Source organism: Barbatula barbatula, assembly GCF_947034865.1.
Source record: "Barbatula barbatula genome assembly, chromosome: 1".
NCBI classification, from domain to species: Eukaryota; Metazoa; Chordata; class Actinopteri; order Cypriniformes; family Nemacheilidae; genus Barbatula; species Barbatula barbatula.
The window spans coordinates 1,781,705-1,808,309 of NC_136766.1; the positions used below are offsets into that span (position 1 = coordinate 1,781,705).

The 26,605-nt window shown below is 44.2% G+C and overlaps 1 protein-coding gene across 1 annotated transcript; it reads left to right on the forward strand.

Moving 5' to 3' along the window:
* The first annotated feature begins 8,412 nt into the window (after positions 1-8,412).
* On the forward strand, positions 8,413-26,401 carry LOC306900552 (adenylate cyclase type 4). Its single transcript, XM_079467645.1, has 26 exons — positions 8,413-8,474; positions 11,219-11,975; positions 12,397-12,594; positions 13,043-13,204; positions 13,359-13,508; positions 15,117-15,259; positions 15,365-15,476; positions 15,564-15,691; positions 15,936-16,094; positions 16,510-16,657; positions 17,209-17,382; positions 17,480-17,511; positions 17,593-17,643; positions 17,717-17,777; positions 17,858-17,955; positions 18,339-18,423; positions 18,813-18,950; positions 19,041-19,121; positions 19,235-19,413; positions 19,485-19,569; positions 19,660-19,818; positions 19,906-20,055; positions 24,973-25,080; positions 25,161-25,275; positions 25,540-25,664; positions 25,813-26,401. The coding sequence occupies exons 2-26, from the start codon at positions 11,463-11,465 to the stop codon at positions 25,951-25,953; spliced, it is 3,495 nt and encodes a 1,164-aa protein (XP_079323771.1). The 5' UTR covers positions 8,413-8,474; positions 11,219-11,462; the 3' UTR covers positions 25,954-26,401.
* Positions 26,402-26,605: the final 204 nt, after the last annotated feature.

Genomic DNA, 26,605 nt, shown 5'->3' on the forward strand with positions numbered 1-26,605 from the left:
CCAATGCACGAGTGTGGCTGGGACCCTTGTGCGACCAATGCGCGTTGCGTGACCAATACACGTAGATGGCTTGGGCCCTTGTGCGACCAATGCGCGTTGCGTGACTAATGCACGAGTGTGACTGGGACCCTTGTGCGACCAATGCGCATTGCGTGACCAATACACGAGTGTGACTGGGACCCTTGTGCGACCAATGCGCGTTGCGTGACCAATGCACGTAGATGACTTGGGCCCTTGTGCGACCAATGCGCGTTGCGTGACCAATGCACGTGTGTGACTGGGACCCTTGTGCGACCAATGCGCGTTGCGTGACCAATGCACGTAGATGACTTGGGCCCTTGTGCGACCAATGCGCGTTGCGTGACCAATGCACGAGTGTGACTGGGAACCTTGTGCCACCAATGCGCGTTGCGTGACCAATGCACGTAGATGACTTGGGCCCTTGTGCGACCAATGCGCGTTGCGTGACCAATGCAAGAGTGTGACTGGGACCCTTTTGCGACCAATGCACGTTGCGTGACCAATGCACGAGTGTGACTGGGACCCTTTTGCGACCAATGCGCGTTGCGTGACCAATGCACGTTGTGTGACTGGGAACCTAGTGCTACCCATGCACGATGTGTGGTCAATGGTGTGTGGTGCTGGAGGGAGCGAGCTGCCGAATGGCGGAGGGGAGGGTGCTTGGGGGGTGAGCCCTGGGCGGGATGCTTATGTGAGTTGGCTGACGAGGGTTCGGTGGGATTCTCTGATGTGTGCGTGATACGACCGGATGTAAGTTTTGAAGGCGTCGGAAGACCAGCGCCCAAGTGCCTGGATTTGGGGTTGCGAGAGTCCTTTCTGGGCGGCGGTGGTGGCGGCGCCTATCCGGAAGGAGTGGGTGGAGAACTGGTCTGCGGCTACGCCTGATAGTTGAAGGACGGCTCGGAGGTGTTTCTGGAAACTAAATCTGGTGAAGGGGTGGTTGAAGTCGTCGGCAAAAAGGGGTTCGAGGGGAGAGCGGATCTGGGAGCGCCTGAGGCGTAGGTAGGCCAGGAGGGTCTGGCAGGGTTGAATGAGGGTCCATGGAAATGGAGGAGCTGAGAAATTCTGAGCCACGTAGGAAGCCAAAAAAAGCCAGTATAAACATTGCGTCTAGTGTACGTGCTATATGGGTTGAGAGGTAGCCTTTGCGGAGAGTTGTGATGCACTTGGTAAGAATTTCGAGTGTGAGGGGTTTCCTGGTGTCTGGGGTGGTGGGGTGTGTTCTATGGATACTTTTAATCAGTAAAGCGTGCTGGGGGGCATTTATGGTGGGGGAGGGCAGGCCGAATATCAATTTGTGGAAGAACTGGATTCCACTTAAATAGCCCTTAATAGAGGTGATTTGGAGATTTTTTTTAATCTTGAGGTGGGATACGAAGGAGGAGACGGTGAGGAGGGAGAAATGTGGAAATGGGAGATTGTATGAATTGTGAAAGAGTTTGAAGCATTTCCAAGGCGTAAGGTAGGACTGCAGGGTCCTGGGGGACACGGCCTGGAGGATGCTGTTGAGGGAGGAGTCTAGGAGGGATCTCAGAGGGTGGTTCATGGGAATATTAATTCCGAATAAGGAGGCACTGGCGTGGGTACCGGGTCCGCGGAAGGCGCCAGCCGTCTGAATTCCTGCAATGAGAAGCGAATCAGCGTTTTGTTTTTTTTCCCCGGGTACGTGTTTAGCAGTAATGATGAACTGAGCGCACGCGGAGATCCATACTAGCCTTCTTATGAGAGGGGTGAGCGCGGGGGAATGGGAGCGCCCCTTATTAATGCAGTATACTGTCGGTTCGTTGTCGCAATGTACTATGATGCTGGCCGATGACCATTCTCCTCCCCATAAGTATGCGGCGACGACTAAGGGATATAATTCGAAGAGCGCGGAGGATTGGAGATACTGGGGTAGGTCTGTGAGTTGAGAGGGCCATGTTGATGCGAACCAGCGCCCTCGCTAATAACCTCCGAAGCCGACTGACGGAGCGGCATCTGTATAGAGCTGGGTATCGATAGGATGGGATATCGCGTCGTTGTAAAAAAAAGATATGCCGTTCCATTGGGCTAGGAAGGCTATCCACAGGTTGAGTTCATTTGTGCATGGTTGATCTAATAAAATCTGATCCTCTAACGCTTGGACGGAGGAGGCGAGTTTGAGAAGATGGGAGATGAAGGGTGACCCTGCGGAATAATGTGCATGGCGAAGTTTAGATGGCCGAGCGCAGAGAATTAGCTCGCGTTTTGAGCATTTTGAGTTATCTCGGAGATGCGTGGCGATCAGGGTTATACGGTCGATTTTTTTTTTTTGGGAGGGAGGCTTGGAATTTAACTGAGTCTAGTTTGATGCCCAGGAATTCGATACTGGTGTCGGGACCCGCGGTTTTGTCCCGGGCAAGGGGGACTCCTAGGTCGGAGAAGACCTTTTGGACAGTTATAAGGTCCGCGGCGGGAATGGCGTTGGGAGGCAAAACTATCAGAAAATCATCTAAGAGGTGGATGACGTAGGGGATCGAGTAGTTGTTCAGGAGAATCCAGCAAATTGCTTCTGATAGGGTATCAAAAATAGGCCGTGCGTGAAGCCTGAGCGCAAGTATTCTGTAAATGTGGGTTCTGGGTGGCTGCGCAGTTCTGCTGAAAGGCGGCGCGCATTAACAGACGACAATGAATAATTTTTGGAGTTTTTATTGACAGATTTGAAAACGGGACATATAAGGCGGGCGTGCGCGCCGCCGCAAAAGCTGCAGACATGAAGGAAGCGGCAGCGCTGTCTGACGCATCTGTTGGAGTTAAAGGATAAGCAGACACCTGTGTTTGGATGTGAGGCGGGAATACGGCGAAGGGAAGCTGGGGCTGAGGATTGATGGTGCGGGACGTAGCTGGTTGATTTGGGATGGGTGTTCACGGCACGCGAAGGGGAGGGGGGGTGGACTAAGGGGCACACGTTTGTGACGTGGGAGGATGATCTGCACACCGCGCAGGAGATATTGTGGCAGTTTAGAAAGACGCGGTTGTGCAGGTCTGTATCCAGTGCTCCCCAGTACGGGCACTGGTTCCAATGGGCTACGCGGATTGAGCATTTGGCTGAGAACAACTTATGGTATGTGTAGAAATGGGAACCTCCGTAAGAAAGCGCGAGCTCCGCGATGATAGCGAGGTAATCGCCGAGCTCGCGTCTCCTGTGTGGCTGAGCTGAGCATATGACCTCGGTGAAGCGATTGAAGGCGATTGTGAATTCAGTGAACGAGAGTATACGGGATGAGTGTTGTGCTAGGTTTTTGAGTTTGACTGAGAATGGACCGCAGTCGATTTCACGGTCTGGGGCCGGCGGGGGGAGAATGGAGAGAAGAGATGCTAGGTCGAAATCCGCACCTGACAGGATCTGTGCTCTGAGGGCATTGGAGACTGGAGGTGGTTCCCGAAATGGTGCGTTGAGCGGGGCTGGCATTTGGGTGGCCGTCAGAAGGGAGAAGGAAGACCGGGCCTGGGGGAGGGAAAACAGGGAGGGTATGGGGCGGCTGCTCCCGCGTGCTGGTAGTTGGGGGCGTCCGGGGCTGTTGAGGAGGGAAAGGAAGGAAAGATAGAGGGACAAAAAGACGCCCACGACGCTGGCTGAGCGGCGCTCACGCTACCGTCGGCTCCGAGAGCTGAGGCGGTGGGAAACAAAAGGGGAGGGGGCATAGGCTGGTGGGAAGAGGCGTACGCATGCACCGCCGTGGGGAGGATGGGAATGGGGGGGGTTAGGGAGGGAAGTGTAGAGGGAAACCTTGCCCTGCTTTGTCAATTGCGGCGGCCTCGTGGGGTTGCTGACCGCCGGGGCTGCTGGCCATGGGCAATCAGGTTGGTCCGGGGGGGCGTGGCCTCTTTGGCTGGCGCGCGGAGGTGGACTCGCGCGGGCTGGGCGTCTTGTGGATGGTGCGAGGTCGCCGCTCGTGAGGAGTCGTTCGAGTCATCCTCCCGGACTTGGCTCCTGCTTGCTGGAGTGGTGCGGCATCTCTTCCTGGCGGGTGGGGGGCTTGGAGCCGCCTCCGGGCGGGGATGCGGATATTTCCGGGAGCGGCTGGCTATGTTTGATGAGGTACTTTGCCGGCCGGTCCACGCCTCGGGTTGTTCAGAGATGAGTAGGTTGTATAACTCAGGTTTTTTGAGTCTCCTGGCATACTGGATATCAGCGTCTTCTAGAGCTCGTTTAAGCGCAGGTATCGTCCATTTCTCTATGGGCGGGATTAAGCGAGATGCTGGAGAATGGCGTTGTAATGACGTTGTAGAAAACCCGGAAGACCTGGGAGGGGAAGGCGTCCTGGTCGTTCTGTTTCTTGGGGTGCTGGCGGCCTCGCGGAATGGAGGACGGCCGCGAGGTGTGAAAGTAGATGGTTCCTCTGTCGAAGGCTGGGTGGAGTTTGCTTTCAGCTTGGTTTTGCGCTTCCGGGTAGCGCTCAGGTTTTTGGTTGAGCTCTGCTTTCTGCTCGCGGATGATGCGACTGAGGGGTTATGATCGGTAGAGGAGTCTTCGCCTGACGTTTCTGAGGCAGGGGTAACGTTGGAGGTAATGGAAGGTAATTTCCTGGTCTCTGCCATGGTTTCAGCTTGTGTATCGTTGCGAAATCGGACGAGAGGATTGAGGTGAGAAGCTTGTCTATATTTATGTGTTCAGCTGGCGCTGGTTGGATAATTAGTCTGATTGTGATTATGTGCTCGGTGTGCAGTAATTTGCCAGGGCTACTCCCGAACTTTGTTTATTAAACATCATTTAGTGTATCAGTAGTTCTGTGTGTGTTTGACTGATTTAACTTTATTAATGCTTCTCCGGTCATTGACCTGTCGAAGTACAAAGCCAGTTCCAGTCTGTCTCTGCTCAATATTTATTATTCAGGCAATATTGAAACACTTCACAAAAATTATTTTACTTGTAAATCACAAGGATTTCTCAATACAACAGCAGCCTAATTCTCCTCTTGATTGCTATAAAAGGTCACATACTGCCTCGGTTCCACAGCAGCAGAACCTGCAACGGTGAGTTTGACATTATGCCAGTTTATATAATCACTCAGTTTATATCTAATCTTTGTCTCCATGTAGTTTTTAATGAGACGAGGGGTTAGCACTTCCTTATAGACGTGTACATCTGTTATGAAGCCTGTAAAGGCTAGCTCTCGCCTAATGTCTTCGTTTGCATCTGATTTGTGACCCTGGCCAAGAACGATTTTGGAGTCACCTTTAAAAGGTTTTTTAACAGCCACAGCCTTTTGTATGCCGGAACCTTCATCGACAAACCCCTGAGCGACACCGCGGACAGAGTTCCAGGTTCAGCAAACTGAGTTCCATCGGTTAAGTTTGACGGGCAGGCCGTTAAATTGAGTGCTGGTGCCGTGAACCTGCAGCTTGTAAATGTTCGTGGGTGACCAAGATACAGCAAAGTCATTCGCCCCAGATGGTGTAGCCAGAGAAAACAGATTTTGGCTTTCGCTGGATTCATCAGTGTAGAATCGCAGACACACGGTGATTCCAGGGAAATCCATAGTTTCATGGGGACCATAGTTTCATTGTTTTTGGCGGACTGCTCTGGGAATACGATGACCTTCTCCTTTTAAACATCTTCTGACCATGTTCAGCTCTATATATGAATAAATGTGTTAAGACACAAAATATCAATAAAGAAAACTGCTTGTTTAGTGTTTGTTAGCATTCACATTGTATTGTACATACGCACCAGACCATGCAAGGCCACAGCAGAGAATGAAGAAAAGATTAAGACGCAAGTTTCTTCATGGTGCAGTTTCCGTTGCGTCAGAGGAACCTGAGCTCTTTTTATACGGAGCAGTCATGAGGACACAACATGTTGATTCAGCAGGTTACTCGTATGCATACATACCACTGCTCCTGACCTTTCTGTAGACAGAGATAGAGTAAACTTCCAAAAAAGAAAATCTGCTTTACCGGTGTATTAAAGCCAAAAATGGATGTTTGTTACAACAGAAAACATTAGTAGTTAGGTTGTTTTAGTTTGGCCCCTGTCTATTTTGTTTACATGGAGAGTGTGGGGTTTATAACCTATACTGCATAACCTATTTACTTTGGCTTCACTTCTCCTAGTGGCCACAAGCGGTCACTTCATTTGATGATTGCTTTTGACACCGTTGCTCAAGGTCAGAAACGTTTCTAAAACTTTCCATCAGTATCTAATGTAGAATCGATACAGCCAGTATTAGCCATGTTGAAGCATAATGTGGGTTTATTTGGGATTTCAGTCAGGTGGATAATAGAAAGTCCATAAGCACTCATGCACGTCAGACCACATAAGATGTACATTGATTTATGCAACAATTATTAATGATATCATTGTTTATCCTGGCTCTGTGTGTAGTATATACACAACCCGAATTCCCGAAAAGTTGGGACGTTTTTTAAATTCGAATAAAATGAAAATCACATGAGCCAATATTTTATTTACAATAGAACATAAATAACATAGCAAAAGTTTAAATTGAGAAATGTTACACTTTTATCCAGTAAATCAGCTCATTTAAAATGTAATGCCTGCTACACGTCTCAAAAAAGTTGGGATGGGGGCTTGTTTACCATGGTGTCCTTTTATTTTCAAAACAGTTTGAAGAAGTCTGGGCATTGAGGCTGTGAGTTGCTGGAGTTTGGTCCCATTCTTGCCTTATATAGGCTTCCAGCTGCTGAAGGGTTTGTGGTCGTCTTTGACATATTTTTTGTTTAATGATGCACCAAATGTTCTCTATAGGTGAAAGATCTGGACTACAGGCAGGCCAATTCAGTACCTGGACTCTTCTACGACGAAGCCATGCTGTTGTAATAGCTGCAGTATGTGGTTCTGCATTGTCCTGCTGAAGTATACAAGGCCTTCCCTGAAATAGACGTTGTTTGGAGGGAAGCATATGTTGCTCTAAAACCTTTATATACCTTTCAGCATTCACAGAGCCTTCCAGAACATGCACGCTGCCCATACTGTATGCACTTATGCACCCCATACCATCAGAGATGCTGGCTTTTGAACTCAACGCTGATAACACGCTGGAAGGTCTCCCTCCTCTTTAGCCTGTAGGACACAGCGTCCCTGATTTCCAACAAGAATGTCAAATTTGGACTCTTGGTCTGACCATAGAACACTATTCCCCTTTGAAATGATCCATTTTAAATGAGCCTTGGCCCACAGGACACGACGGGCCTACTGGACCATGTTCACATATGGCTTCCTTTTTGCATGAAAGAGCTTTAGTTGGCATCTGTAGCTGATGAGATTTGCAAAGCCTTTTGACGTTGAGGAACATTGTCTTTCAAGTATTCCACAATCTTTTTTTTCCGCAGTCTATCACAGATTGGAGAGCCTCTGCCCATCTCTACCTCTGCTTCTCTAAGACATCCATTTTATAGCTAATCATGTTACAGAACTGATATCAATTAACTTCATTAGTCACTAGATGTTCTCCCAGCTGAATCTTTGCTAGCTTTTTTGGCCATTTGTTGCCCCCATTCCAACTTTTTTGAGACCTGTAGCAGGCATTACATTTTAAATGAGCTAATTTAGTGGATAAAAGTGTAAGATTTCTCAGTTTAAACATCTTTTCTATGTTATCTACACTCACCTAAAGGATTATTAGGAACACCTGTTCAATTTCTCATTAATGCAATTATCTAATCAACCAAACACATGGCAGTTGCTTCAATGCATTTATGGGTGTGGTCCTGGTCAAGACAACCTCCTGAACTCCAAACTGAATATCAGGTGATTTAAGCAGTTTTAAGCGTGGCATGTTTGTTGGTGGCAGACGGGCCGGTCTGAGTATTTCACAATCTGCTCAATTACTGGGATCTTCAGGCAAAACCATTTCTAGGGTTTACATTCTAGAATGGTGTAAAAAGGGAAAAACATCCAGTATGCGGCAGTCCTGTCCTTTTGCCTTTGCCCGTAGTGAAATGAAAATGAGATGTGAACGTCATGTGCATTTCACTCAATGAACACTAGAGGCCAGTGTTTCATATTTCAAGGTCAATACCAAAATGATTAATAATCTCTATGACAACCCTCTTGATGCTGTTTTCTCCCCTTTCAGAGTATTTGGTTGTTAACTATAGTTTCAATAATACAAATAATCCTTAATAAAGGTTTGTTATTATGATGAGTATTATTCCTGTTTATATGTTGATGCAGTCAAATGTTTGTTTATACCCATGATCAGATTGCAATGACGAATTATATTTGTAGTTTCCGTGCACTTTTGTTCTATCGCACGCATATATCATCATGTGTCGTGTGTGTATATACTCAATGAAGTGTCTTTGCATTAGCAGTGTTATGATGGGATGTGGCAGGTCTCTTGGGTTTGGCTTTGAACTGTCTGTCATGTCGTCCAACCAGTTTGTCCAGCTCCACTAAAAAAAGAAACTGCACACTATTTTCAGAACACAAGTAACAGTGAATGATCGCAAAGACCGGCGAAACAAAGGTAAGTACATTTCAGTCTGTTTTTCAAAAGAGCCTAAAGTTATTTTATATTAAGTAAAATATTTAACATACTTAATTTATTTTACCATGTAAAGTAAAAAGACACTAAGTTATCCAGTTACATCTACTTCAATGAACATCAAACAAGTGATAAACTGTTGAGTGGAAACCAGAGATACGTAAAAAAAACCCTCATGACTTTTGTGTCGATGTGTGCTGTATTCTCCTAATCTACTGTAATATTCTACATATAACAATATATGATAACACTGAATCAGTTCTCACGCAAACATCCTCTGGTGCGGTATGTTGATATTCTAGTCATGTGATATGATTTGTGATTCAGTGAATCCATCGCTTCAGTTCTTAATATGATTAACTAAACTCTTAGACCAGAACTAATAAAGGCCCATGTCTATATGAATGTTAGACCAATAATCACAAGAACCAGACTTCACTTTCAGGAGTAGCTGTTCGATCAACAAACAGACTTTGATTAGACAAAACAGCAGCAGGTTTCTACACTTACTCAGAAAAAAACTTCTTGAAGTTCTTGACCTTTGTTTGAAGAGAGAGGTTTCAGGTTGAACTATTATGCAGGCGTTACCTGTCAGTGTTCGTGAACTGGGGGGATTGGAAGCGGACACGAGTTCAAGTGTCGACAACAGAAGATGTTTGAAATGTTTTTAATGCTGCAGTGTTGAAAGTAGACAGATGTATTTCGACAACTTGATATTGGACTTTGTCAGTTGATTTGGTAGCGTAATGCTACACAGTTTTGCGTGTTTAAAACAGTCATACAGTCGTCGTTTAAAAAGTCAACTACGTTTACGCTTGTTTGTGTTTCCTTTACTCGCCAAGGAGTCATCGTGATCCATAATAACAGAACAACAGATGCTGTATGAGCACTTCTGCATTTGTGTGTTGCTGTAGTTTCTACAAACTGAGGGTTGTGAGGAGCAGCGGATATTAAGTCACTGACATGAGACAAACACAAGGGACGGGACATTAGTTTAAATGGGAATTTCTCTTTATTTGCACATTCTTGGGATAATGTGAGCACACAACTACATGAAATATTTCACACTGTGCAAGTGATTTCCGGATACTTCATAACAAAATTCTTCCATATTGTGGCTTTAATATGCTGAACTTTCAATTCATCCTGACTGCAAAAATACAACAACAAGACAGAAATGTGAAGTTAGTGGTGAGAAATGTTCTGACGCATCATCGTCCCTTCCCTTTTATTTATTATTCTTTGTATCTAGTGCAGTTTCATTCATGGGTTTTATGAAGATGATGACATTTCTATATGAACGTTTTTGAGAATAAAGGTAATTAAGAAATGTGTGTATGGGAAGAGTCATAAGAAATGTATAAATCATATGTACAAAACCTAAAGACACTGAAAGAGAAAGAGAGACATTGAGCCTCACTCTGCATTTCATTTAAAACATGTGAATCTTTAGTTTTTCTGATGAGCGTTTTGTTAATTCTGTGCATGTTTGAGGACAGATACGGCGGGATGGAACTTGCTCTTCTGTGTGCGTTTGGGTCTGTACTCACCTCAGAGGAACTTCTCTTTCATAAGATACGAAGCTGTTCACTTACAATAGACATAAACGAGCCTTTTGTTAGATGTTGACTCACTTTCTATTATCACATGAGCTTTATTACTCACTGTTTCAAAAGACCAACCTTCAGATCCAAGATCAGTGACGGGAAGAGCAAATAAAGCCCCGCTGGACTTTCCAGGGCTGACCTGATGTCAGTTTGGTCAGCAAATTAGGAATTAAAGAAATGTTGATGATGTCAGTGCTGACTGTAATGTTCCTCAAAAAGGTTTTCCAACATCACAATCATTTCAAAGTAAAGCAAGTTTAACCTTCAGCTTTATGCTCAAAACTTGCGTTCTGATGAAACATAATCTCTGATATAATCGAGGTTGTTGGATTTGTGTTTGTGTTAGAAATATTCATTATATCCGGTCTGTCCTGTTAACCTAAATTCACTTTGAATGGGACATAATAAGTAGGTTTGTGCCTTCCAACACAAATCCTGTGTAAATATACAGTATGTCTCAGTGTTTTACTGGCTTCGTGTCATTTAAAGTGTGTTTTGAGTTGAAACTTCCTTTTTAGTTTGAGGATTAGAATTGCCATTCCTTATTTAAACCCATTTCAGTTTAGGAATATTATTAATGCAGAATATCTCATTTTTATTTCAAATAATACTTGGGCCTAGAAACGTTGAATACTGAATGTTAACTGTTATACAGTCCTGTAGGGAAATGAGCGCATTTGCATCGGTGTGTGTGTGTGAACGCTGAAGCTTTACATTTCTTATTGTGTAATCAGAATGTTTGTATGACATATTCATCTGTTCTCACATTATTGGTGTTTATTTGGCTTCATTTAAAGTAGCCTGGACAAGAAACAACTATATTTTAGACTCTTGAACTTTTGGTTTGGCTGTAATACCGTTTCTTTCTTGGGTTCCATCGAGGCCAACCCCCCGTGGCGTCACTTTAAGCTGTTATTGTTTTACTGATATAAAAATAGCACAAACAGGTTTCCATCGTGGGCTTGACAGTGTTCTTCTGGTTCTCTGAGTCGCACCTTTTGCATTGATGTGGATGAAGCGCTGGCTGTTTTTCATTGTGTGGACAGCTGTGTGTTTCTCTCGTCTGATTCTCGTGTGGATGTTGACCTAATTGTCTTATTTGCCGTTCTTTTCTTCTAGTGCAAATAGAATGGCTTACACATCTGCCACCTCTCGGCTCAGAGAGCTGGATTCACTTCAGGAGAACCACACAGCCAACCTTCACATCACGGACTGAGGAGCTTCAAACACACAACAACATCATAAACGGGTGTTGGACTCTCTACTAAGATGTCCTTTGTGTATTTGCACGTGTGTTTTTATTTATTGATTCATCTTGCTGGAGTTGACGGGAACTGAACACACTGAACTCATAAAAACCATAATGTTGGATAACTCGAAGGTTTACATCGAGCTCGGAGTCGCCAAGGCGGAGAGCCTTCCCAAGCCCCTGAAACTCCGAACATCATCCAGAGATGGCTCGATGGATTTTACAGACTCTACCGAGACGTGTAGCGGTCCTGACACAAGACGCTACAGCAGTTCCCAGAGAGCCGATGGTGAAGCGTTCAATCAGAGCAGGTCCTCTAGAATCACAACGGAACGGACGGAACCCGTCACTGACGGCAGGAAATACAGTTTGGGAACCATTTCTGCCACTTCCACTGCTGCCACGGATGTGTTCTCTCACAATTCAGACAGCAGATTTCTAGTGACCCAAGTGAATGACGGCAAGAGATCGGGCAGCAGACCGGCACGCGACACGTGCTGCTGTTTCAGAGCGGTGCGCAGGGCGTTTCTGCGCTGTCTGGAGGAGACGCCGATCATGGTGTCAGGATTAGTGCTGAGCATCCTCTTCTGTGTCACCATCATTGTCATCATCCCATCCACAGGCAGAGTAAGAACTCGCTCACTTACTTACTCCATCCCCACAAGCTCATTCACTTGCTCCCTCGTTCATCCACTCGTTCACCCAAAAAGTGAGAGTCTGTCAGGAGTTATTCACCCTTAAGTTGCTCCAAACCCGTATGCATTTCTTTGAGAAAGACATTTGGAAAAATGAGACCAACTGACATTTCTGGGACGACCATCGTTGACGACCACATAGAAGAGAAAGTGGAAAATTGTGTTCATCAGAACAAAGAAATGTAAACAGGTTCGAAACAACTTGAGGGTGATAAAATGGTCATTTTTGGCTGAACTATTCCTTCACTCGCTCATTTGGTTGTTTTCATAAACGAAGTGTTTTGAAATAATAGTAAATGTTCACATTGATGCGAGCAGATGTATGATGGCGTGTGTTGTGTTATTTGTTGCAGAAGGTCAGCGATCATCTGGCAGCGCTGGTTGTCGTGTGTGTGGTGCTGTGCGTCTGCGTGTTTCTGCTTGTCTCATTGCCGTGTCTGCCGGTGGTCCGGCGGGGCGAGAAGCCCCTGGCGCTCTTCGTCTGGTTCATGCTGCTCGTCATCGCTGTCGTCTTCATCTTCACCGGAGGCGTGGTCACGGCGTGGGAACAGGTGAAGAACTGCACACGCATCATCATCATTATATCAATCTAAAGAGTTTTTCAAACTGTTGAAACATTTCTGTTACTTGAAATCAAGGCCTAAATATTGTTTGAAAATCTAAACGACATGAAAATTTGTGTTGCATTAACAATAAACTGAAATGAGTTTAAATTGAGGCAGGACTTTTCCTGGACATCAACAAAAAGCTACAACCAAAACTGAAAAAAACCCTAAATAGGAATAACACGATTTAAAACAAAAACATAACAAGCTAAAGAAACGAGACCAAATTAATAAGAAAATGAAAGCTTATTCAGACAGAGTATAAATAAATGCATTGAAATTGTATAACTGTGTATTTTAATTGCAGCGTGGCATTCTGTTGACATGAATGACTTTAAGGACTCTCGGAGAGCACATTGGCTTTGACATGACGTGTGTCATGTTTGATTTTCAGGTTGCTTTCTTTCTTTTTCTCTCATTGGCTGTTTACACGGTTCTTCCTCTCACGCTCTCGTGGGCTCTGGGTTTCGGCATTGGAGTGAGTGTCTGTCACATCATCATCATCAGCGTGTACGTGTCTGTCACCAGCTCTGACAAAAACAATCTGGCCGTGCAGGTAACACACACACACACACACAAAGATCTTACACAGAGGAAATGTCATATGCAAAGCAGGCACATACACTTCTGCTCGGAACAAATTTACCTGTCGCCACATTTATTCAAAACCTCTCTCTCTCTTTGTCTTTGTCTGTGTGTGTTTATTACAGTTGGTGGCAAACGCAGTTTTGTTTGTGTGTGTTAACTGCGTTGGCATCTTTCACCTGTGGCACACTGAATGTGGCCGCAGAAAATCCAGCAAGAAGAGAGAAGATTTCAGCACAAATCGCTCAAAACAGGCCAAACAGAAACGTGACCAGGTACTCACGCATTGCTCAGTCCAGTTGGGTTTTAACCTCTTTGAAGGTTCTGTATAAATGTGAACTCCAGGTTCTGTTCTGGAAAGAAATCTTCCGGTGGTGACAAATGTTTGAGCCCAAAGAAATCATTATTCATTTTCTTTACAGCACAACCAAAATACGATCATTGTAAACTGATAAAATAACTGATATACTGTACATTCCTAAAAACAAAGGTGCCACAAAAGAACCGCTTTTGGTTCCACAAGGAAGCATTCAGTCAAGTTCTTTAAACAACCATCTCTTTCTTACTCTTTTGTAATCTGAAAGGGAACCAGGTGTATAGAGATGTATGGCTTAATACTTTGTAATGGCCTTACACGACTAGCATTTGTCATTAGAAACACAATTCATTTTTAACCTGAGGAGGCCGCCATGTTCTTTTTCAATGACGTAAACTGGTTGCAAGCACAGCTGGGCAGCCAAAATAAACACAGACACACTTATCAGTTCTTCAGTAAATATAAGGTTCTGTAGGATAATATAAATACTGTATATAATGGTAAAATATGATATTTTCATACATGTTAATATTGTTTGTCAGAAAAATACAAACTTACTTGTTAATTACCAAAATTAAATGTTTATATACACGATGTTTCAGACATTATACGATCCAAATTTGGACTTTTTGACTGATTATCATCATCTGTAGCCTAATGTTATTGTCTTCTCTCTCTCTCAGTCATTATATTCATGTGTGCTCTAATACAGAATAAATAACCAAACCGCAAGCATCTTATTATTGCTTTAATCAGTATATTCTCATAATGTATAAAGTATATGATTATGGTGGATGCTGTGATTTAATGCACGCTTACCTTGAACAGACGCTTACTGGCAGGCCGGCTGGCTTGTGTCAAGAGGACTTAGCGCCACCTACTGTCCCTGTGTGTTTATATATCTGATCTTATGTTTGACGTGTCATATTTTACTGTTATATATGGAAAACTTCGGTGTTGAGAAAGAGAACAGGTTTAGGTTGCAACCATTTGACAAAACAAATGGCGGCCTCCAGGTAAAAAAAATGTTTCAAAGTTTATAAATACTGTGATGGTTACACTGTTTTTGATTTCACAATTAGTCGTCGATCATATATTAAGCCATACATCTCTCTATACCCAAGCATCCTTTAAAGAACCTTTTGTATGGCATGGAAGAATGATAGTAATTCTAGTGTCACAGGCGGTAACATCTACATTTTTAAATCAGCTCATTTTATTTTCATAAATGATCACATTTGCATCAGTCTTTTCAACAGGCCTTTGGAACTAACAAACCAATCTATAACACTGATGCAACACATCGATATTTTGAGTTTGAACAAACAACATTTAACGCATAACTTTTGTCCTCTGCAGTTCATCTCTGCAGATTTATCTTTTATTTGACCTATTTATCTATATTAATGTTAAGAAATAAATGATATTTCCCAAGAAATCCCACCCAACAGCCTCAGATTCTGAAGCATTCATTATTATCAATTTTTTTAACCGCAAAAAAGCTCTGGATTGTGTCTGGTGTTGTTTTCTGAATGTAATGAGGCGATCTGCTCTTTTGGACACGCAGGAGCATCTCTTGCTCTCGGTGTTACCGCGGTACATCGCCATGGAGTTGAAGACAGAAATCGTCAAGCGTCTGACAGCAAATGATGCTGATGACAACCGAGCCAATTTCCACAGTCTTTACATCAAACAACACAAAGACGTCAGGTGTGTAGCACACGTTTACTCAGTCGCACACTAAAGCGTTTTCATAATAATGCTAATTACATGCGTGACATTTTCAACACGTGTGTGTGTTGTTTGTGTGGGCAGTATTCTGTACGCTGATATCGTGGGCTTCACGCAGCTCTCCAGCACCTGCACGCCCGAGGAGCTGGTCGGCATTCTCAACAAACTCTTCGGCAGGTTTGACGACATCGCAAAGGTTCGATACACTTCCCGTTCATGACGTTATGCATTTGTCTGTTGTCAGGCACTATTCTTTCGTATGTTTTTTTCTCTCTCTCTGTAGAAGAACGGGTGCTTGCGCATTAAGATTCTGGGTGACTGTTATTACTGTGTGTCGGGTCTTCCAGACCCCATCTCTCACCACGCTCGAAACTGTGTTCAGATGGGCCTGGACATGTGCACGGCCATAAAGTGAGTCCGACATCCATTAACATACACGCCGAAGATTTATAAACAGAATCATGATGTGGTTCACTATGGCGGAACACTTTATTTGCCAGGATTCTGATTCAGAAAGATGTTTGCTTCTGTCATTTCCATTTCAACTCCACTTTAGCGTCCCGTCGATTCAAACTCTAACTGATGCTTAGAAATGTTGAGTTATTCACCTGTAGGTCTGAGTTATACGTTTAACCTTCACGTTTGACCTCTGCAGTAAACTGAGGGAAGCCACGGATGTGAACATCAACATGCGAGTCGGCGTTCACACTGGAAAGGTTCTCTGCGGTGTCATCGGTCTTCAGAAATGGCAGTATGACGTCTGGTCAGATGACGTGACTCTAGCCAATCACATGGAGTCGGCGGGACTACCAGGGTATGACACCGTTTGGTTTCCAATGTCCGGATGAAATGTGTTAGCGTGATATTTCAAAGTCACTGATCTGACACCAGCAGTGTTGGGTATAACTAGTTACTAAGTCATTCATTACTGTAATTGAATTACTTTTCCAGTAACTGATGTGTGTGTTAGGCTCATATGAGTTTATATCAAGTTCAGGTTTGAAGAACTGACATTGTTCTTCTAAAGTGTTTATTTTTATCAGGCTCTGATGTTTATGTTCAAAGTTATTTTACTTGAATGGCAAAGAGGACGTATTCATTGGCATTAGAGTGAAATGACTGAACATCAACATAGGAGGCTGATAAAAAAGCTATTTTAGATGTAAATGTCAAACGGCACGTAGAGGCTTTTGCGTCTTGTTATTTCGAGACTTTATTTTGTGTTTCAGGAGAGTTCACATCACTGAAGAGACGCTGGTTCATCTGGATGGCAAATACGCAATGGAGGACGGAAACGGTGGAAGTCGGGATTCAAGATTTATCGGAAGGAAAACGTATCTAGTGATTGATCCAAATTCCTCACAAGCATCAGTAAAGGTGATCATAATTGATCGGTTAGGCATGAATTCATATTGGATCATCTTTTGTTCAATCCATACATGTGCGGTTATTACCTAATGGAGAAGTAAACGCACACTTCTGGTCAGAAGTAAACTCTTTGAGACGATGGAATAGTATGGAAGTGCATCTTTGAGTGTTATGTTGTGAGTTCTTTCTTGTGAAAATCCTTAAGGGGACAGTTCAACCAAAATGAACATTCTGTCATTATTTACTCGCCCTTCCAAACCTGTATATATCCATTTCTTCTGCTAAACACAAAGGAAGATATTTAGAAGAATGTCAGTAATGTTGGGTGAACAATCCCTTTAAAATATCAAAGAGATATGATTTTAACATCGATCAGTCCAAGTCGTCCATTTCATTCAATGAAATCCTTGTTTTGTTATCAAATAAATGGGTTGGTTCTGCCTGCAAACAAACATATTTTTTAAATCCTTGAACTTTGAACTTTGAACAGGTGGAGTTGAATAATTTTGACGTGGTTTAGATGTTAAAGTGAGTGGTTGAATGTTTGTGTTGGTGGGCAGACTAATGAACTGAAGGTGAGCAGCAGACCGAAGCTCAGAGCTTCTGTGAGGATGTCACAGTATCTGAATAACTGGAAAACCGTCAACCCGTTTTCTGAGCTCAACCAATCAGACGCCTCGCTCACAGCGCCGCCCACGGCCGGCGGTGGAATCACCCAACCGCAGCTTGCCAGAGTAAGTGTCAATAATCAAGGCCGTACATTTACAAAATATTTCCACGTTCATTAGGCTTGTTGCATGATTGACATTTGTTCACATTTGTCATGAACAGGAGACGGCGCTCACAGATACGACCTCTCACAGGTGAAAATCAAACCTTTCTCACTCTTGTCTGTTGAGGCCTTCAGGGTTGGTTTCGCAACTGTCATCTGTTTCTTTCCTCAGCAATTCAGGAAACGGACCTATGGACACATTAGACCCTCTGGAAGATGAAGGGTGAGAGGAAAACGTTCACGACATTCACAATCATCAACGCTTTCTCATCAACTCTGTGTTATTTTCATGTTAGGAGACGAGAGAAAATCAACTGCATCACGCTGCTGTTTAACAGTCTGCAGCTGGAGAAACAGGTGTGCTTGTTTGTGTTTTATACGGTTAGGAAATCTGTTTCATTGGTCGATATGAAGTTATGTGATTCGCGTGTTGTCAGTATTCTTTCAGCGAGGTCCACGGTCTTAATCAGTCCGTCGGGTGTTTGGCCGTCATCTTCATCTCGCTGTTTGTGGTTCAGATGTTGATCTCAGAAAAGTGAGTGTCGTCTGTGACAAGAACACTTAATAGAGTCAAATTATCGTGGATTTGTCATCATTTACTCAAAACAACGGCTCTGCTATGATGTCACCAATCCGTCTTCTTTCTCAAGCATTTCACCAGCCAAACAAAACTGATGATGACATCGTTTCTTATTGTTAAACATCCTGTTCAACTCCAAACACATCAATGAAAGAACACGTCACATTCACACGAGGAGGTGTTTCAGAAGTGAACCCGTCAAACCTCAGAATGTTCCCTTAAAGTTGATCGAGACATGTTCTCGCTGTAACAGCCAAAGAGTTATGGTTGACGTTCTAAAATCATTGAAATGCTTGAAAAGTTTGAAAAGTAATCTCTGTCTCGTTGTCCCTGTGCAGAAATTTTCTTCTGGCCGTGTCGTATGGAGCGACGTTCCCCGTCCAGATCCTCATCCTGCTGGTGTTCTGCACTAAATTCCTTAAGGTAACGTAGACATGACATAGACGAGAACGAGTCTCAAATTCAGACGTCTTAACCTATAAAACTCTTTACGAAGAACTAGGGTTAATGGCATCCAGCATAAAACGTTGCATTCCCATAATATAATCTGTGTACTGCGCATATTTCTTAGGTATTTATAAACACTACGTTTATATATTTAGTAAATATTTACATGTATTTATTTATATTAAACAAACGTTTAAATAACATATAAATGTTTATATTTTATAATTTTCTTAAATACATGCATGAATAAAATATGTCATACAAACTGTTATTCTGGATGCGACTAATCATTTGACAGCCTTAATAAAAACGTTGCTTCCTTTGGTCGGTACCATGTTGTATGATTGTGTTTTTGTGTGTGTCAGCGCTGGAACTCAAAGATTCCTCCCAGCATGCACTGGTTGTCGTCGCTGTCAGACAGCGTGGCCACCAGGGCGGCGCTGCGGCTGCTGCTTGTATTTCTCTGTGTGCTCATCACTTTTCTCATGGCATTTCTCAACATTGTGAGTCAACACACAAACACATCCACACACACACAGTTTTGTTTAAATCTAGTGCTTAGTGTGGAGCTGATGTGTGTCTTTGTTTCGTAGATTTCAATCACTGATAATCCGTGTTTAAATAAATCCCACAATGCAACTGAACTGAACAATCTCTATCTCTACACGTATCCGGTGAGTTTAACCATTGTGCTCGCCTTCATATTCAAAACATGAATAATAACTAATAATAACTTATAGTAATTAGTAACACGTTCCTCTCTGCTCTTGTGTGGGGTTGTGTGCAGTATTATGTGTATTGTTGTCTGTTGGGGATGTTAAGTGTGATTGTGTTTGTGCGAGTGTGTGTTTCTGTTCGAGTGTTTCTCTTGACTCTGGCTGTGGTCGTGTACCTCGCGCTCTTCCTTCACGTGTACGCACCGCTATCAGACTGCTATATAAAACAACTGTACACCGACAACAGCACGTAAGAACACACACACACACACACACGGTCTTACATATGTGAAGTGACTCTGTGTTTAACGCTTCTATCAGTCCAGGAGTTCTGAAAGACCCCAAGATCATGTCGGGCATCTGGCTGGTCATCTTCTACCTCACTTCTCTCATTCTTGTGCGTCAGGTAAGAGTGTGTGTGTGTGTGTGTGTGTGTGTTCTAAGTGTTAGATTTGGTTATATGTACCTGAATGTGTGTTTGTATCGTGTGTGTCAGGATGAGTTAGGCAGCAGGACAGAGTTTCTGTTGGAGAAATGTTTTAAAAGGGAATCTGAGGAAATGGAGACCACAAAGAATGTGAATAAACTCCTGCTGCAGAATTTACTGCCGGGTCACGTCACAGATTTCTTCATAGGCAAAGACGTCCCCAACCAGGTAACACAACACACACACAAACATACATACAGTAGAAATAAACTCATCGCACGAATGATGTGTTCTCATCTGTTGTGTGTGTTTCAGGATCTGTACAGCAAGTCGTGTGAGTGTGTGTGTGTTCTGTTTGCGTCTGTGCCGCAGTTTTATAAAGAGTTTTATAATGAAAGCAGCGAAAACAAGGGCGGACTTGAGTGTCTGCGCTTACTCAACGAGATCATTTCAGACTTTGATGAGGTACACCACTGTCTGTCTGTCTGTCTCTCTCTCTATCTCACCCTCTGTCTGTTTGTCTCTGTGTGTCTATCTCACCCTCTGTCTGTCTGTCTGTCTCTCTCTATCTCACCCTCTGTCTGTTTGTCTCTGTGTGTCTATCTCACCCTCTGTCTGTCTGTCTCTCTGTCTCTCTCTCTCTATCTCACCCTCTGTCTGTTTGTCTCTCTCTCTCTATCTCACCCTCTGTCTGTCTGTCTGTCTCTCTCTATCTCACCCTCTGTCTGTCTGTCTCTGTGTGTCTATCTCACCCTCTGTCTGTCTTTCTCTGTGTGTCTATCTCACCCTCTGTCTGTCTGTCTCTCTCTCTCTATCTCACCCTCTGTCTGTTTGTCTCTGTGTGTCTATCTCACCCTCTGTCTGTCTGTCTCTCTCTCTCTCTCTCTCTCTCTATCTCACCCTCTGTCTGTTTGTCTCTGTGTGTCTATCTCACCCTCTGTCTGTCTGTCTCTGTGTGTCTATCTCACCCTCTGTCTGTCTGTCTCTCTCTCTCTATCATACCCTCTGTCTGTCTGTCTCTGTGTGTCTATCTCACCCTCTGTCTGTCTGTCTCTCTCTCTATATCTCACCCTCTGTCTGTCTGTCTCTGTGTGTCTATCTCACCCTCTGTCTGTCTGTCTCTGTGTGTCTATCTCACTGTCTGTCTGTGTGTGTCTGTCTGTGTGTGTCTATCTCACCCTCTGTCTGTTTGTCTCTGTGTGTCTATCTCACCCTCTGTCTGTCTGTCTCTGTGTGTCTATCTCACCCTCTGTCTGTCTGTCTCTGTGTGTCTATCTCACCCTCTGTCTGTCTGTCTCTCTCTCTCTATCTCACCCTCTGTCTGTTTGTCTCTGTGTGTCTATCTCACCCTCTGTCTGTCTGTCTCTCTCTCTCTCTATCTCACCCTCTGTCTGTTTGTCTCTGTGTGTCTATCTCACTGTCTGTCTGTGTGTGTCTATCTCACCCTCTGTCTGTTTGTCTCTGTGTGTCTATCTCACTGTCTGTCTGTGTGTGTCTGTCTGTGTGTGTCTATCTCACCCTCTGTCTGTTTGTCTCTGTGTGTCTATCTCACCCTCTGTCTGTCTGTCTCTCTCTCTCTCTATCTCACCCTCTGTCTGTCTGTCTCTGTGTGTCTATCTCACCCTCTGTCTGTCTGTCTCTCTCTCTATATCTCACCCTCTGTCTGTCTGTCTCTGTGTGTCTATCTCACCCTCTGTCTGTCTGTCTCTGTGTGTCTATCTCACTGTCTGTCTGTGTGTGTCTGTCTGTGTGTGTCTATCTCACCCTCTGTCTGTCTGTCTCTGTGTGTCTATCTCACCCTCTGTCTGTCTGTCTCTGTGTGTCTATCTCACCCTCTGTCTGTCTGTCTCTCTCTCTCTATCTCACCCTCTGTCTGTTTGTCTCTGTGTGTCTATCTCACCCTCTGTCTGTCTGTCTCTCTCTCTCTCTATCTCACCCTCTGTCTGTTTGTCTCTGTGTGTCTATCTCACTGTCTGTCTGTGTGTGTCTGTCTGTGTGTGTCTATCTCACCCTCTGTCTGTTTGTCTCTGTGTGTCTATCTCACTGTCTGTCTGTGTGTGTCTGTCTGTGTGTGTCTATCTCACCCTCTGTCTGTTTGTCTCTGTGTGTCTATCTCACCCTCTGTCTGTCTGTCTCTCTCTCTCTCTATCTCACCCTCTGTCTGTTTGTCTCTGTGTGTCTATCTCACCCTCTGTCTGTCTGTCTGTCTCTCTCTCTCTATCTCACCCTCTGTCTGTTTGTCTCTGTGTGTCTATCTCACCCTCTGTCTGTTTGTCTCTGTGTGTCTATCTCACCCTCTGTCTGTTTGTCTCTGTGTGTCTATCTCACCCTCTGTCTGTCTGTCTGTCTCTCTCTCTCTATCTCACCCTCTGTCTGTCTGTCTCTGTGTGTCTATCTCACCCTCTGTCTGTTTGTCTCTGTGTGTCTATCTCACCCTCTGTCTGTTTGTCTCTGTGTGTCTATCTCACCCTCTGTCTGTCTGTCTCTCTCTCTCTATCTCACCCTCTGTCTGTCTGTCTCTGTGTGTCTATCTCACCCTCTGTCTGTCTGTCTCTCTCTCTCTATCTCACCCTCTGTCTGTCTGTCTCTGTGTGTCTATCTCACCCTCTGTCTGTTTGTCTCTCTCTCTCTCTATATCACCCTCTGTCTGTTTGTCTCTGTGTGTCTATCTCACCCTCTGTCTGTCTGTTTCTCTCTCTCTATCTCACCCTCTGTCTGTTTGTCTCGGTGTGTCTATCTCACCCTCTGTCTGTCTGTCTCTCTCTCTCTATCTCACCCTCTGTCTGTTTGTCTCTGTGTGTCTATCTCACCCTCTGTCTGTCTGTCTCTGTGTGTCTATCTCACCCTCTGTCTGTCTGTCTCTGTGTGTCTATCTCACCCTCTGTCTGTCTGTCTGTCTCTCTCTCTCTATCTCACCCTCTGTCTGTCTGTCTCTGTGTGTCTATCTCACCCTCTGTCTGTCTGTCTCTCTCTCTCTATCTCACCCTCTGTCTGTCTGTCTCTCTCTCTCTATCTCACCCTCTGTCTGTTTGTCTCTGTGTGTCTATCTCACCCTCTGTCTGTCTGTCTCTCTCTCTCTCTATATCACCCTCTGTCTGTTTGTCTCTGTGTGTCTATCTCACCCTCTGTCTGTCTGTTTCTCTCTCTCTATCTCACCCTCTGTCTGTTTGTCTCGGTGTGTCTATCTCACCCTCTGTCTGTCTCTCTCTCTCTATCTCACCCTCTGTCTGTTTGTCTCTGTGTGTCTATCTCACCCTCTGTCTGTCTGTCTCTGTGTGTCTATCTCACCCTCTGTCTGTTTGTCTCTGTGTGTCTATCTCACCCTCTGTCTGTCTGTCTGTCTCTCTCTCTCTATCTCACCCTCTGTCTGTCTGTCTCTGTGTGTCTATCTCACCCTCTGTCTGTTTGTCTCTGTGTGTCTATCTCACCCTCTGTCTGTCTGTCTCTGTGTGTCTATCTCACCCTCTGTCTGTCTGTCTCTCTCTCTCTATCTCACCCTCTGTCTGTTTGTCTCTGTGTGTCTATCTCACCCTCTGTCTGTCTGTCTCTCTCTCTTTCTCTATCTCACCCTCTGTCTGTTTGTCTCTGTGTGTCTATATCACCCTCTGTCTGTCTGTCTCTGTGTGTCTATCTCACCCTCTGTCTGTCTGTCTCTCTCTCTCTATCTCACCCTCTGTCTGTTTGTCTCTGTGTGTCTATCTCACCCTCTGTCTGTTTGTCTCTGTGTGTCTATCTCACCCTCTGTCTGTCTGCCTCTCTCTCTCTATCTCACCCTCTGTCTGTTTGTCTCTGTGTGTCTATCTCACCCTCTGTCTGTCTGTCTCTGTGTGTCTATCTCACCCTCTGTCTGTCTCTCTCTCTCTATCTCACCCTCTGTCTGTTTGTCTCTGTGTGTCTATCTCACCCTCTGTCTGTCTGTCTCTCTCTCTCTATCTCACCCTCTGTCTGTTTGTCTCTGTGTGTCTATCTCACCCTCTGTCTGTCTGTCTCTCTCTCTCTATCTCACCCTCTGTCTGTTTGTCTCTGTGTGTCTATCTCACCCTCTGTCTGTCTGTCTCTCTCTCTCTATCTCACCCTCTGTCTGTCTGTCTCTGTGTGTCTATCTCACCCTCTGTCTGTCTGCCTCTCTCTCTCTATCTCACCCTCTGTCTGTTTGTCTCTGTGTGTCTATCTCACCCTCTGTCTGTCTGTCTCTGTGTGTCTATCTCACCCTCTGTCTGTCTCTCTCTCTCTATCTCACCCTCTGTCTGTTTGTCTCTGTGTGTCTATCTCACCCTCTGTCTGTCTGTCTCTCTCTCTCTATGTCACCCTCTGTCTGTTTGTCTCTGTGTGTCTATCTCACCCTCTGTCTGTCTGTCTCTCTCTCTCTATCTCACCCTCTGTCTGTTTGTCTCTGTGTGTCTATCTCACCCTCTGTCTGTCTGTCTCTCTCTCTCTATCTCACCCTCTGTCTGTTTGTCTCTGTGTGTCTATCTCACCCTCTGTCTGTCTGTCTCTCTCTCTCTATCTCACCCTCTGTCTGTCTGTCTCTGTGTGTCTATCTCACCCTCTGTCTGTCTGCCTCTCTCTCTCTATCTCACCCTCTGTCTGTTTGTCTCTGTGTGTCTATCTCACCCTCTGTCTGTCTGTCTCTGTGTGTCTATCTCACCCTCTGTCTGTCTCTCTCTCTCTATCTCACCCTCTGTCTGTTTGTCTCTGTGTGTCTATCTCACCCTCTGTCTGTCTGTCTCTCTCTCTCTATCTCACCCTCTGTCTGTTTGTCTCTGTGTGTCTATCTCACCCTCTGTCTGTCTGTCTCTCTCTCTCTATCTCACCCTCTGTCTGTTTGTCTCTGTGTGTCTATATCACCCTCTGTCTGTCTGTCTCTGTGTGTCTATCTCACCCTCTGTCTGTCTGTCTCTCTCTCTCTATCTCACCCTCTGTCTGTTTGTCTCTGTGTGTCTATCTCACCCTCTGTCTGTTTGTCTCTGTGTGTCTATCTCACCCTCTGTCTGTCTGTCTCTCTCTCTCTATCTCACCCTCTGTCTGTCTGTCTCTGTGTGTCTATCTCACCCTCTGTCTGTCTGTCTCTGTGTGTCTATCTCACTGTCTGTCTGTGTGTGTCTGTCTGTGTGTGTGTGTGTGTGTGTGTGTGTGTGTATCTATCTCACCCTCTGTCTCTGTGTATCTATCTATCTCTCTCTGTGTGTGTGTGTGTGTGTTTGTGTGTGTCTGTCCGTCTCTTTTTCTCATTTTCCTTGTATCCGTCTGTCTATGTATTATATCTTTTTATCTCTCTTTCTCCATGTAACATTTAATGTTAGTTTTAAGACGTTTTTTATTTTATTGAATTTTTTTCTTTATATTTTTACTTCTCCGTTCATCTTTTTTTTGCTCCTGTAGCTCCTTAACAAGCCAAAGTTCAGTGCTGTTGAAAAGATTAAAACCATTGGCAGCACTTACATGGCAGCAGCCGGACTGACCAATGCTGCGAATGCAGAGGAGCGGCAGGTAAGACGGCTTCACCAATCAGAGCTGATGTGTATAAAGGTGGCGTGTCGGATGATTCTCATCAGTCTGATGTCTTTCAGGACGGTGAAATGTCCTGTAATCACATCCGCAGCATGCTGGACTTTGCTGTTGCTCTGATGGCACGTCTGGAGAACATTAACATGCACTCCTTCAACAACTTTAAATTGAGAATCGGTACTGCGCACATTCACACAACACTGCCCCACATCCACACCTCACACACCTGACTGAATTGATGCTTCTGATCTTGAGTCATTGGTCACATGTTGCTCTGTCATAGCTCAGGACATTTGATGCTGAGACCTCACTTATGTTTCATTGAAGTCCCAAATGTGTCTTGCTCAAGAGAAATCAACTCTGAAGGAAACGGATATCCCATTTCAATATAAAAGTGTTCTGCCTGATTGGACTTTGTGAATTGATTTTGGTTTTGTTCAGGTATAAACCACGGTCCAGTGATTGCAGGGGTTATTGGCGCACACAAACCCCAATACGACATCTGGGGAAACACTGTTAACGTGGCCAGCAGGATGGACAGCACTGGAGTCCTGGATAGAATTCAGGTACAGGATGAATCATACACCCCAAAGAATGTGAACCTTATTATGGTCTCATGGCTGGTGTACCGTCAATAGTATGACAAAACATGTATGGCCTCTGTACATGGTATGGTAGATGTGACAGTGAATGACCGTGTGCTGCCCCCTTCAGGTCACGGAGGAAACAGCACAGGTGGCTCAAACTCTTGGCTATGGAGTGACTCTGAGAGGAGTGATCAATGTGAAGGGAAAAGGAGAGCTGACCACATACTTCATCCACACTGACGCTGCAGTCCAGAACCAAACACTTTAGTCACACAAACATTGCTTTATCAAAGACTGCAGTCAAGATATTGCAAACTTATATATGGACCTGATGTACAAACGTTATATAGGATGTATAAAAATGAACTTGAAGCACTTTACGGTGTTGATAAAATCAACGCAAGGTGTAATATATGTTTCCTTTGAACATGATTCTGACATTTACTAGCACTTAAGCTCAGATCATTCATTTAGAAAACAAAAGGGACTAGTTTTACTTGGTCTTGGCACCTGCTTTTTTTACTTTAAAGTCAGCGTAGTCAACTTTTTAAAATCCCAAGGTGCTTTCATTTTAAGAGTTTTAAATTAATTCAGGAATATAAAATAAATATAATTTTGCTGCTTGTGCTTCTATTTATTTATTAATGTCTGTTCATATTTATGTATTTCATATGTGGCTTCCAATGTATGTTGGTGTAAAATAAAGTTTTGAATATAAAGAAATTGTTTGTTATGTTTGCACATTCAGAACCTATATCTATGTCTGAAGTTAAAGATAAAGTGTGGCAACCAGGCGTGTAGCTACGGGGGGCCGGGTGGACCTGGGACCTAATAATCATGTTATTAATAATAACATGATTATATCTTATTCATTCGTATTTTTGCATTTCTCTCATTGTCATCAGAATTTAGTGAATTTA